This window comes from Mobula hypostoma, chromosome 18 (genome assembly GCF_963921235.1).
Source record: "Mobula hypostoma chromosome 18, sMobHyp1.1, whole genome shotgun sequence".
NCBI classification, from domain to species: domain Eukaryota; kingdom Metazoa; phylum Chordata; class Chondrichthyes; order Myliobatiformes; family Myliobatidae; genus Mobula; species Mobula hypostoma.
The window spans coordinates 57449939-57462222 of record NC_086114.1 but is presented as its reverse complement, the minus strand read 5'-3'; the positions used below and the strand labels follow the sequence as shown (position 1 = coordinate 57462222).

General features: G+C 47.8%; 1 protein-coding gene across 1 annotated transcript; it reads left to right on the top strand.

The window, feature by feature from the left end:
• Window positions 1-1514: 1514 nt before the first annotated feature.
• LOC134358233 (cellular retinoic acid-binding protein 1-like) lies at window positions 1515-11607 on the top strand. Its single transcript, XM_063070247.1, has 4 exons — window positions 1515-1793; window positions 3624-3802; window positions 8570-8683; window positions 11161-11607. The coding sequence occupies exons 1-4, from the start codon at window positions 1724-1726 to the stop codon at window positions 11209-11211; spliced, it is 414 nt and encodes a 137-aa protein (XP_062926317.1). The 5' UTR covers window positions 1515-1723; the 3' UTR covers window positions 11212-11607.
• Window positions 11608-12284: the final 677 nt, after the last annotated feature.

The following is a 12284-nucleotide window of genomic DNA, read 5'->3' as shown; positions in this document are numbered from 1 at the left end:
TCCACATCAACCCTTAACAATTTTTATCAGAGCATCCCCTCTGGAGACGTCACAGTTTGGAATGGCAGCTGCATCACTCATGACCACAAGAAACTGCAGAGAGTTGTGGACAGAGCTGAGCTCCTTACAGAAGCCAACCTTCCCTGCATGGACTCTATGAATACTTCTCACTGCATCTGTGGCCAGCGTAATCAAAGCCCCCTTCCCCTCTGGACATTCTCTGTCTCCCCTCTCCCATCAGGCAGAAGATACCAAAACCTGAAAGTTTGGACCATCAGGATCAAGGACAGCCTCTACCCTGCTATCCTAAGACTATTGAAAGGTTCCCTAGCACGATAAGATGGATTCTTGCTGTACCTTGTTATGAGTTTGCATCTTACTGCCCACCTGTCCTGCACTTTCTCTGTAGCTGTCACGCCTTATTCTGCATTTTAATTGTTTTACTTTGTTTGACCCAGTGCACAGTGTAATGAAGTGATCTGCTGAACAGTAAGTGACCATAATAAACCAAATCCAAATCTAATTCCAGTATCGAACCTGGAGCTATCAGGCAGTGTCTCTACCTGCTGTGGCACTGTGCAGTCCGCGCTTCGCCGCGACCAGTCTGGCAGGTCCAAAATCTGCCCACATTTTCTGGGGCATCATGTGGTGGGTGGGAAGTACCATTATTCTCCACAGCCCTAGAATGAATGTTCAGGGAAGATTTGAACCAAGGTGACATATGTGCAGAACTGGGATACGGATGCTGGGAATTTGGAGCCACACACAAGGACGACAGCGAAACTCATTGGGTCAGGCAGGGTCTAGGGGGAGAAATGAGCAGCTAACAATTTGGGTAAAGATCCTTTATCGGGACTAGAAAGAAAGAGGGATGACAACAGGTATACAAAGGTGAGCAGAAGTGATGAAGCAAGAGCGGACGGGTATTTCCCAGCGGCGAGGAGTCTAGGGTTCCCCGCTAGAGGAGGGGCAAGAGAAGGCCAGGCTTGGAAGAACCTAGCCTCATGCAGCTGGAAAGGATTAAGAGGACAGAATGGCTGAAAGCTTACACCAGATGCAACTGTAAATGAGAATAGCAGGGAGCGAGCAAAGGGTTTCACAGCTTTCCCTATGGGGGGGGGGGTGCGGCGAGAGCTTAGTAACAATAGGCTGAAACTAGGGCTGAAGATACACAAAGCGGAGGGTATTTTAAAACGTGGATGAATAATTGGTGGCATTTTATAGGAGGTTACCAACGTTGGCACGTTCTGCATTCTTTGTGTTCTTGGACACTGAAGGGATGATGCTCATATTATGCTCGGTGGGTTTGAAATCCACACCCGGGGTGGTAGGGAACGGTGTGGGCAAGGGTCAGTGATTGGTGAATGAGACCAAGGAGAGGACAGAGTTGGGGGGGGGGATATCTGGCCCTGGGGAACCCCAGGCTGAGTTGTTTCAGCTGTTCTGAAAGCGGCGACAGTGAAGCACGCCCCGCCCATCGACCAGACATAAAGAAGCCAAGAGGCTCCTGTCGCTTTAAATATCGGGCCGCCGCGGGGTGGGCTCGGACTGGCAGCGGGGCGTGTGGTTCAGAGCCGAGACCCTGCGCGTAATGAGCCGCAGAGTTTGAGGGTCAGCGGAGAGGCTGTGTGTCTGCGAGCAGCCAGTCTGTGGGAACCGCTTTACTGTACGGAGAAACCCTCCCCAGCACAGCACCCGGTGTCGGCAGCAAAACTCATACATCATGCCCAACTTCGCCGGTACTTGGAAGATGAAGAGCAGCGAGAATTTCGACGAACTGTTGAAAGTGCTAGGTAAGGCTTTCGTTTTACACGTAGCCCCTGAAGCAAAGATCCCTGTTTGTATCGATCCTTGCTGTTCTAAATGATGGAGATGCAGAGATCAGACCTGGCTGTGTCTTTGTCGATAGCTTGGTTTAACTTTTAAATTTTTAATAAGCCAACCCATCGGTCTTTGTTTATTGTTCCTGAAGTAGAAAGAGAAAGAGCAATAAGGTTCGGACAAACCTACCGAACATTTCGGTGGACATGGAGAGGATGTTTCGCAGGGCGGCAACATCATGATCACTGACTTTCTGACTTCTGCCCTCCTGCTTTCCCGTCCCGATGAGGGCCGAAACGCCGACGGTTTATTCCCCTCCACAGCCGCTGACTGACCTGTTGAATTCCTCCAGCATTTTGTGCGTATCCGTCATCGGTAGACCCGTTACAGTACCTGTAATTGCTCCGTGATAGTCGCATCCGGGAGGGACAGGTCCTTGCGCCCGTGCAAAGCTCATACCTGGTGGAAGCCGGGTTCGGATGTCGAAGTTCAAAGTACATTATTATCAAACTACATCTAAGTCACCATAGACAATCCCGAGATTCAAACACGAGGAATTCTGCAGATGCTGGAATTTCAAGCAACACACATCAAGGTTGCTGGTGAACGCAGCAGGCCAGGCAGCATCTCTAGGACGAGGTCCTGACGAAGGGTCTCAGCCCGAAACGTCGACTGTACCGCTTCCTAGAGATGCTGCCTGGCCTGCTGCGTTCACCAGCAACTTTGATGTGTGTTGTCTGAGATTCATCTTGCAGGCATACTCACAGAACCATAACCATTCCAGAATCAAAGAAAGACCGCGCCAACTTGGGCTTTGTCAGAAGTCCATCAAAATATCGAAACGTGTATATATTGAGAGATATTTCGATGTAAATGTGACTGATAACTGGCGTGTATAGAATTATGAGGGAAATATTCTGGGCAGGCAGTAAGAACCCGCCCCCCCCCCCCACCCGCATGGCAGGGGTATCTAAAACTAGGCCGGGAGGGTTAATGCAAGGAGTCGGAGGTTCCGCTGGGAACTGCTTTCACCGAGAGGGTGTCCGGGATCTGGAGTGCACGTATAGCGGAGCCGAGGCTCTCGCACATGCAGCATTCAACATTTGAATTGCCAGGGCGTTGGAGGTTCGGGATCAAATGGGAGTAGTGTAGATGGGTGCTCGATGGTCGCTTTGAAAAATACTGTGGGGTGAAGGGCCTGTTTCTGTGTCCTGTGGACCCCGTGACGCTGCGATTTTGTTCAAATTCATTCAGAGAGCGGGAATTGTGTTGCTCGTTCCAGATGACCCCGGAGAAGACAAGCTTACCACCCTGCTTCACGGCGGACAGTGGTGGGGTCAGGAGGCACGTGTAGCACAGACTGCGTAAAAAGGGCAGATTCCTTACTCTGCAAAACAAATTAGGGTTTTAATGGAAGTTAGCTTTAATTCATCATGTTAACATATTGAAATTCCCACACGTGCCTCTGGACGCTCCCTCCTAGAATAAATACTGCCCGGCCAACCCCTCGTTCACTGGCGTCATTGTTCGCCCAGTTTGATAGTTCGGGTAGCCTGGGTGTGCGAGTGTCAGGGGTCGGGTCGGGTTATGTTACCGCCTCCGGCAGTTGCTGCTCCGAACTGGTCAATGTTATAGAACAGTTCTATTTCGTTCCTAGAATAGAAAATACTGACTGTTCTTCATGTCCCGGTGACAAAAGGACTTGTTTAATCACCTAAAGCCAGCCCAACCGTCTGTCCCGGGACATTAAGTGTGAGAGGTTTTGGTCCATCTCTGTCAATCTCCAGCGGTTGCCGTTTCAGGAGTCAATGCGATGCTGAGGAAAGTGGCGGTGGCGGCTGCTTCCAAACCCCTGGTGGAGATCCGGCAAGACGGCGACCATTTCTACATCAAGACGTCAACCACAGTGAGGACCACCGAGATCAACTTCACCATCGGCGAGGAGTTCGAGGAGGAGACGGTGGACGGGAGGAAGTGCAAGGTGACGGGGGGGGGGGGGGATTGGAAGGAGTTGGGATGGGTGGGGCATGTGGGGAGGGGGGTTGCGATGAGGCTTGGGGCGGGTGAGTGCAGAGTGTTAGGATGGAGGGGTGGTTGGGGAATTGAGGGTGTGACGGGGAGGGATGTGAGAATTGGGGGCCAAGACGACATGGGTAGCCCAGGATGGGTGGAGATATTCTCGGGCGGGGTGTGACGGCTAAGTGTGGATATTTGGGTGAGGTGTGGTTTTGGGGGTAGGGTGAGGGTTGACATTGAAAATGGGATGAGAGGGTTGGTGGGGTTTGCAGATTGGGAAAAGGTTTAAGGGATGGACTGTATATAGGAGGGAGAAGCGGTGCGAGGCGTGGATGAGTTATTGCATAATCCATACCTATCCACTAATGTTAAATGAGCGACATTAATAAAACCATAGGCCATTTCCCTCTCAATCCTGTTCTCCAGTCTTCTCCCCATAACCTTTCACACCCTGACTAATCAAAAACCTATTAACCTCTGCCGTAAATACTCCCAATGACCCGGCCTCCACAGCCACTCGTGACAACGAATTCCGAAGATTCACTGCCCTAATAGTGGAAAAACTTATAGCTTCTGAAACCGACGCATTGGATAATCTAATTTGAAATTAATTAGATGGTATTTTGACCTGTAGTCTTGTGGGTTTCAGAGTGTAACTGACAGCGAGGATTCCTAACACAGCCAGCGAGCTGGTTAGGGGAGAGAGGGGTTGCAACATGCGCCTTTGAGCCACCGAATGTATTACTAACGTGTAACAAATGGAGTGTGGGTGACTCCCTGTGGAGACCCTGAAACTGAATGGTGACTAATTCATGATCAGTGAGCACATCACTGGGACAGTTTATCTGAAATTAAATTAGTGATGCTGGGGACAAATTGCTTCTCGGCGACGTCCGAGCGGCCCCTGAAACAACACCATTCAAGCAGATGAGCGGATCTCCCGTGGTTTAGAGGAGCGCAGATGAAGAAACCTCCCTCGCTCCCGCTATTTTGCCCTTTGCCTCTCCCGTCCGCCGGCACGGCTGCCTCACGCTTGCGGCAGCCGCGGCTCATTAGTCTATTGTCACTGCCAGCGGGAGCCGACGAGTGGGACCTTCGCCGGGCTGTCGAACAGCGGCCCATGAATTGAACTTCCATTGTGATCAAATTGGCCCTTCAAAGTGACGGAGAAAAGATGAATGGCTTGCATTTATATATTACACCTTTCACAGCTTCAGTACACTTTGCGATAACATTTTTAAACACGGTTTCTGCTAATAAGCAGGGAAGACTGCAACCGATTCGCCCACAGCAAGATCCTCTGATTGAGACAGTTAGGGTATAATCTTCTCTTCCTTTCTGCCGTTGATTGGGCAATGCACATTGTTAGGACACGGGAAGAACTCCATGCTTGCTTTTATCTGTCTACCTATCTTATATCCGCTATCTATCTATCTATCTGTTGTCTATCTAACTAGATACAGTGCCTTCCAGCCCTTTGAGACGCACCGCTCTGAAACCCATAATAATTAACTCTACCCTAATCACGGGAAATTTACAATGACAAATTAACCTACCAATTGGTACGTCTTTGGAAATGCAACACTCGTATAGTATTGGTCTGTTAATGTCATATATACCAAGGAGCAGGCAGGATACATACGGTACGAGACGTCCGTTCCACAGACTGATAACCTCAGGATAGATGGCTGTCCCTGAGCCTGGTGGTACCCGCTTTCAGGCTTTTGAATCTTTTGCCCAATGGGGGTGGTGTCGTGGTGGAGAATGTCCGGGGGGAGGTCTTTGATGTGCTGAGCTAAGTCTTCTGAGAGGGTCCAGTCTTGCGCCAAAGGGAGCACGTCCGACGGGGGTGGGGGGCACAGCTGACCTGCTGAATTCCTCCGGCATGTTGTGTGTATCCGTCACAGTTCATTTCTGGCGGAGCTTTTAAGAAGTTTGTACATTTCCCCCGTGAAGTGTGTGGGTTTCCTCCGGGGGCTCCGGTTTCCTCCCACATTCCAAAGGCGTACTGGTTAGTAGGTTAAATGGTCGTTGTAAATGGCCCTGTGATTAGGCTAGGCTGAATAAATGGGCTGCTGGGCAGCGCAGCTCGTTGGACCGGATTGGCCTGTCCGCGCTGTATCTGTAAATGAATAATAATTAAAGAAACACTGGAGAGAGATGAGAGCGCTAGTCTGAGAATATATTGATTCAACTAGAGATAGTTTTGGTAACTTATCACCACCAGTGTGTCAATCTTCACTGGACATTTCAGCCAAACCATAACTTCAAAAAGCAGGCAAGAGAGTCTTTTGCTGATGGAGCGGTAGATGTTGAGGTAGAATAGGATTTCGCAAGGCAGAGCTGAGCACTGTCACTGGCTGAGATGGTGGGGTTAGGCTGATCCTTCCACTGGGCTGCCATAGGGATCTAAAACTCACGCACCAACGGAAGGTGGGAGTTGGTTTGACAAATACTTAATAAATACAATTCCAGTGCAAAACTTTGCAGTTGTTTAAATAGGTAATATATTCAGGTTTTTAAAGAAATTGGTACTTTTGTGCAACTGGTTGGCTGAGGAAAAACTAATTCACTCAAATTAGATGTCTAAATGATTTGACTTTTTATTACGACCAGTGCCTCTGGATTGGCAGCTGAGAGGTTTTTTTTTGTGTATCACGGGGTTTCTGGTCCCTGTCAGTGGAATATATTCCTGCCAGTCAGATGTCAGGCCACGAGGTTAATGAAAGAAAGTGCGGCTAGTTGCGGGGTCCCCTGAGTGTGACTGAAAATGAAAAGACTTTCTGGAGTGAGGGGTGTTGCTGGTGTTCGGAGTAATTTGATGACTCGGTCTGAGAGCTATCACAGGAATGATCAGCCAAATGCTCCTGCCCCACTCTAAGATGCAAAGCTGTCACCCTTCAGCAAAATCAGACCTGGAGTCACGAACAGAGGAGCTCAAAATGGAATTGAATGTATCTGACCATCTATATTTCCGTCTGATGTTTTGTTAAACACTGGTAAAAATTTTCTACACAAACTTCCAGTCTCATATATTTCTTCATATTTTCAAATGACACAGGAGGCCATTCAGCCAATCAAGTCTATACTGGCTCTCAGAACGATCCTCCTCCCCTGCAACCCATTCTTTCTCACATTCCCACCTACTCTCCCGACTCTCCTGCCAGATGCCCACTCTAGAGGAATTTTACAGGAACCTACTGATTTTGTGATGTGGGAGGGAACAGGAGCACCTGGAGAAAGTCCACACACCCCGAAGCAGGGGTTGGGATGGAACCTGGGGGAAATCTACACACCCCGAGGCAGGGGTTGGGATGGAGCCTGGGTCTCTGGGGTAGTGAGGCAGCCGCACCAACTGCCGCAGAAGAAAGGGTCTCAGCCGAAAACGTCAACTGTTTATTCATTTCCATGACTTGCTGAGTTTATTCCGCATCTTGTGTGTGTGTTGCTTTAGATTTCCAGCATTTGCAGTCTTTCTGGTGTTTATGGTTTGCTGTAGTTTGTGAAACCGCATTCCCACGGCTGTGGAGAGCTGGGGTCTGTTTGTTCACCTTCACTCACCGCAAGCACAGATCGGGAGTTTAACGGGACTCCCCGTGCGCCTTCTGTGCATAAGGGAGTGTCACCCATTCTTCCGATTTGCAACTCTCAATGCTGAGAAGTCGGCTGGAATCCCTGATAAGAGACAAACGTTCCTTTGAAGTACCTTCAAGCCAGCAGCTCATCTAATTGGATCACGCCGAAAGGAACAAAAACAAATAAATAAATTATTGACTATTAGGTGCCTGCTTTAGCTCACTCGCTCCATCTCGGACCAGGCCTGACACTGAGTAATTGTACGATGAGGATTTAGTGTTATTGGTACTTGACTTTACTGACAGTTTGTAAATCTTTTGGACATGAATTAGACGATGTGTCATCTCCTTATCAGGACTGTTTCACAGTCACACAGGGATATTATGGTTTACTACCGACACGTGCAGCACCTCATCAGCCCCGGTAATCTTGTCGGCGTATTTTTAATATGATGCTGTACTTCTGCTACCAGTAGCTTTGAGGGTATGAAAGACCAATCATGCAGGGGCCAGCATATAGTCAATGGGCTGAATGGCCTCCTGCATTGCAACAAGTCCATGAAGCTATGTGCAGATGCAGTCAGGTGTCAGCCAGGCTAGGATAGGTCTCTTTACTGAAGAACATGAGTGGGCTGGCTGTTTTTAAAAAAATTAACATTTGCCAATCACGTCAAAAAATGAAAGTCAAATCCTGCAGCTACTGTAAATCCGAGTTAAAGCAGAAAGTGTTGAAGATACCCAGCGTGTTAGGCAGCGTCTGTGGAGGAAAGAACAGAATTAATGTTGTGTGCTGAAGGTACTACATCAGAGCTAAAAAGAAAGGTTTGATGATCCAATGTGCTTTATTTCTCAGCCTACAGATGCTGTCTGAGCTGCTGAGTATTTCTGGCATTTTCTGTTTATAATACAGCAAATTCAGTTTCACAGTCTTCCATGGGATTGAACTCATATCCTCTAGTTTTCTGGAGCAGATGTGAAGGAGCAAATAATGATTTGTGTCAGTTACAAGCGCAAGGCACTGTGCATTGTTAGAAGTTTAAAAAAAATCTGCTCACTTGCTTGTATGGTGGCAGCTGAGAGATTTCTGAAAAGTGAGAGATGGGGGCTTTGTCTGTATTGTTGCCGGGGTCTCTCACTGTCCTCTTTATCTCTCGCAGAGCCTGCCGAAGTGGGAAAGTGAGAACAAAATCTACTGCAAGCAAACTCTTCTTAACGGATGTGGGCCAAAGACACACTGGACTCGGGAGCTGGTGGACAACGAGCTGATCCTGGTAGGTACCAATACAGGTTTGCTTGCCCCCTTGCCGATTTCCAATCCATCCACGGTGGGCAGTGGACCTTTCAAGCGCCTCACCCTGCTGGCTAGAGGCAAGACAGGCACCTGGAAATTCAGTCCCGTTCTCCACGATCTCTGTCGAGGAGCCATAGTTCCAGAGCACACTGTGAGTGCAAGAGTTTCCAGTGAGGTCACACACCTCAGAAATCTGACCGGGCACAGATCATATTTATTTATTTAGAGATACAGCTCAGTAACAGGCCATTCTGGCCCACTGTGCTGCCCCATTACACCCACATGACCAACTAACTTACTATATTTGGAATATGGGAGGAAACCAGAGCACCCAGAGGAAACCCATGCAGTCATGGTGAGAACATACAAACTTCTTACAGACAGTGGCAGAATTGGAACCTGGGTCACTGGCACTGTGACAGTGTTATGCTAACCACTACACTATCGTGCCACTACTTGTGTTTACAGTGTATTGCCTACATTGGGTGTGCTGAGACGATGGCTTCCCCCTGGGCTATGTGTGTTGCCAGGGTTAATTACCAGTGTAGTCCCAAAGCACACACAGCCCAGTCAGGTTCCAGCAAAGCTGTGACCTCAGCAATGAGATTTAAAGGGACCTCCATGAGCCCAACACCGGGAACCCAACTTACATGAGATCCCTTTAAATATAATCAATCCCCATCATGCACTGGTCTCCCACCCTCCTAGTTCATACCCTTCACCTGATCAGCCTTGGTCATGAAAACATAGAAAACCTACAGCACAATACAGGCCCTCCAGTCCACAAAGCTGTGCTGAACATGTACTTACTTTAGAAATTACCTAGGTTTACCCATAGCCCTCCATTTTTCTAAGCCCCATGTGCCTATCCAGGAGTCACTTAATTATTTCCACCTCCACCACCGTCACCGGCAGCCCATTCCGTGCACTCACCACTCTCTGTGTAAAAAAAAACTTGTCCCTGACATCTCCCCTGTACCTACTCCCCAGCACCTTAAAACTGTGCCTTGGTCCTCTGTACCAAGGTTTTGCTCTCACTGCCTGACCTCCAGACGTAACCCCCAACTCAGCAGCCACTTCCCCTCAATGTATAGACATTTCCCAGACGTCAGCTTAGGGTTCCCAAACCGGTGGCCAAACCCTTCCCATAAATCCATGTGCTCGCCACAGATCATCGGTATCGATCTGACCCCCTCCACAATGCCTCTTCCAATCGCCTGATACTGAGCCCTCTCCTATCTCACCACAACACCCTGGCTATTGGCCTGGCTTCCCCAGTGCACTCTGCATTGACACAGCAAGTGGGGTAGAGCTGACCAATGTAGTTGTGTGCACCATACGCGCCCTGGATTTTACTGAATATCTAAAAGTTATGGAACATGCAAACTCCACACAGACAGCATGCAAGATCAGGATTCAACCCATGTCTCTGGCACTGTGAGGCAGCTGCTCTACTGGCTGTGCAGTCTACCAGCTGGCCAGGCCCAAGCTCAGTACATCTGTTAGGGCACACCACAATGGATTCTTGCAGCTACAATGAACCTCCTGGCCCAACATCATGGGAACATTGGTTGACTCTCTCTGCCATTTGTGGACTTGCAGACAACTTTCCCAGATGAACACCGGGGCCATTGATAACCCCAGCAATTCCTCCTCTGAAACAGAACGTCGCAGCTTCACATCTTACTCCAGAGCTGGGTCATGCCTAGGCTGATGGCTGGGTGCTAAGGGAAGCCTGCTCTCCCAAAGGTGCTGCCTTTCAAAGGCAGCATCAAACATTTGCCGTCTACACCCTCCAGTGGACAGCAGTCCTTTCAATGAATATTAGCAAAATTTACCCTGGAGAAGTCCCACTGGAAATCATCTTGCTCTGTGTTAACAGATTGCTGCTGATGCATGACAAGAGTGACCAAAATACTTCAGAGCTGTTAAGCACTTTGGAATATCTTGGCATTGTCAAAGGCACTATGTGCAGCAGTCTTAGGCACACGTGAAAAAGTGCGAAGGTGCTTTCAAAAATAATGAAATGAGAAGTTTCTAAATATCAAAAAAATGTCTATGAAGAGCAGTAAACAGTAAAAAGTTAAATCAAATCAATATTTGGTGTGACCACTCTTTGCCCTTAAAACTGCATCAGTTCTCTTGGGTACACTGCCATGCAGTTTTATAAGAAATTCAGCTGGTAAGTTGTTCCAAGCACCTTGGAGAACTTGCCACAGTTCCTCTGCAGACCTTGGCTGTCTCACTTGCTTAACTCACTCCAGGTAAACACAGACAGCCTCAATGTTGAGATCAGGGCTCTAATCTCAAAATTCTAGGGTGCCTAAGACTTTTGCATGGTACTGTAAATTTAGGCTATTTCACACACATATAAACCTAACTGGATTCCAAATCTTGCATGTTCTCTGTGGCAGACACGGACTCGAGATAAAGTACTTGTCTCTGCTTTACTTACAGACGCTGGTGGCCAATGAGGTCGTGTGTACAAGGATCTACATTAAAGAGTAATGGCATCTACCTTCCCTTAATACGGGGGAAGCCTGCCATCTGCAGAATCATCTCCTTATCACCTTGTGCACGGTCTGTTAAGTTATTGACGCCAATCAGTGACATTCCAAGATCTTGTTTTATGTGTCATAGTGTTTTATTTCAATGTTGTGAAATCACTTTGATGTCTGTAATAGTGAATGTAAGACTCAGCTGGTTTACTTAGTGCTCTTGGTCTTTTAGACTTTTGTATTTCAGGTGTAGATCTGCCAAAGCAGCTACCTGTGCTGGGAATGTATCACTGGGTAAAGCTGCTGGCTGTTTCTGTAGTTCATTTGAGAGGAATTAGATTGGCTTATTCATAAAACTTGAATGCAATTAAGAGGAAATGAAGTGAAGTGGACAATAAAATCAAAAAGAAAATAAAGCTTCAAATGTAGTTTGGCATTTATTATTATTATTATTATTTTTTAAAAGGTTCATGGTTATCTCATGGTGCCTGTACACCAATCATCTGGTCAGAGGAAATCACCCCATTTCATTGCATTGGAGATACCATTTACTTGGTCCACTGTTGGTATTGGGAGGCCATTATTCCGTTGGGCCAACATTGGGGTTGGGAGTTCCTCATTTCATTCAGTATCTGTGAGTAGGGGGACAAGTGTCCTGAGGGCCAATTGGCCAGCAGGTTGGATCTATTGTCTATGACTGTCCTACACCTCATATGATTCTTCAGCAGACTGAAGTGACTTTCACTGGTACATTAACATGAAAATGAGTCAAAAATATGATGAAGACAAGCACAAAAGGTTTCTCTCAGTAGATGTTCTGCACGTTCACACTGATGCTATAAGGTGGCTGGTGAAGGGAGGGCATCTTCAGGGTCACAGTGACCTGTGGTTAGCTGGACCGTTATTTCAAGCTGAACGAAAGCGAACAGTCGGTAAAATTTTTCAGTATTGGTCTCACAGGGAAACCTAAAATGCAGATTCTCGCAGTCCCCTTCAGCCGTAACTCACACCAGTCTTTGTGTTACACCTCCCCCCACATGGCCAAACGCCTGTTACATGGAATACCTGGACACCAGTAGTCTT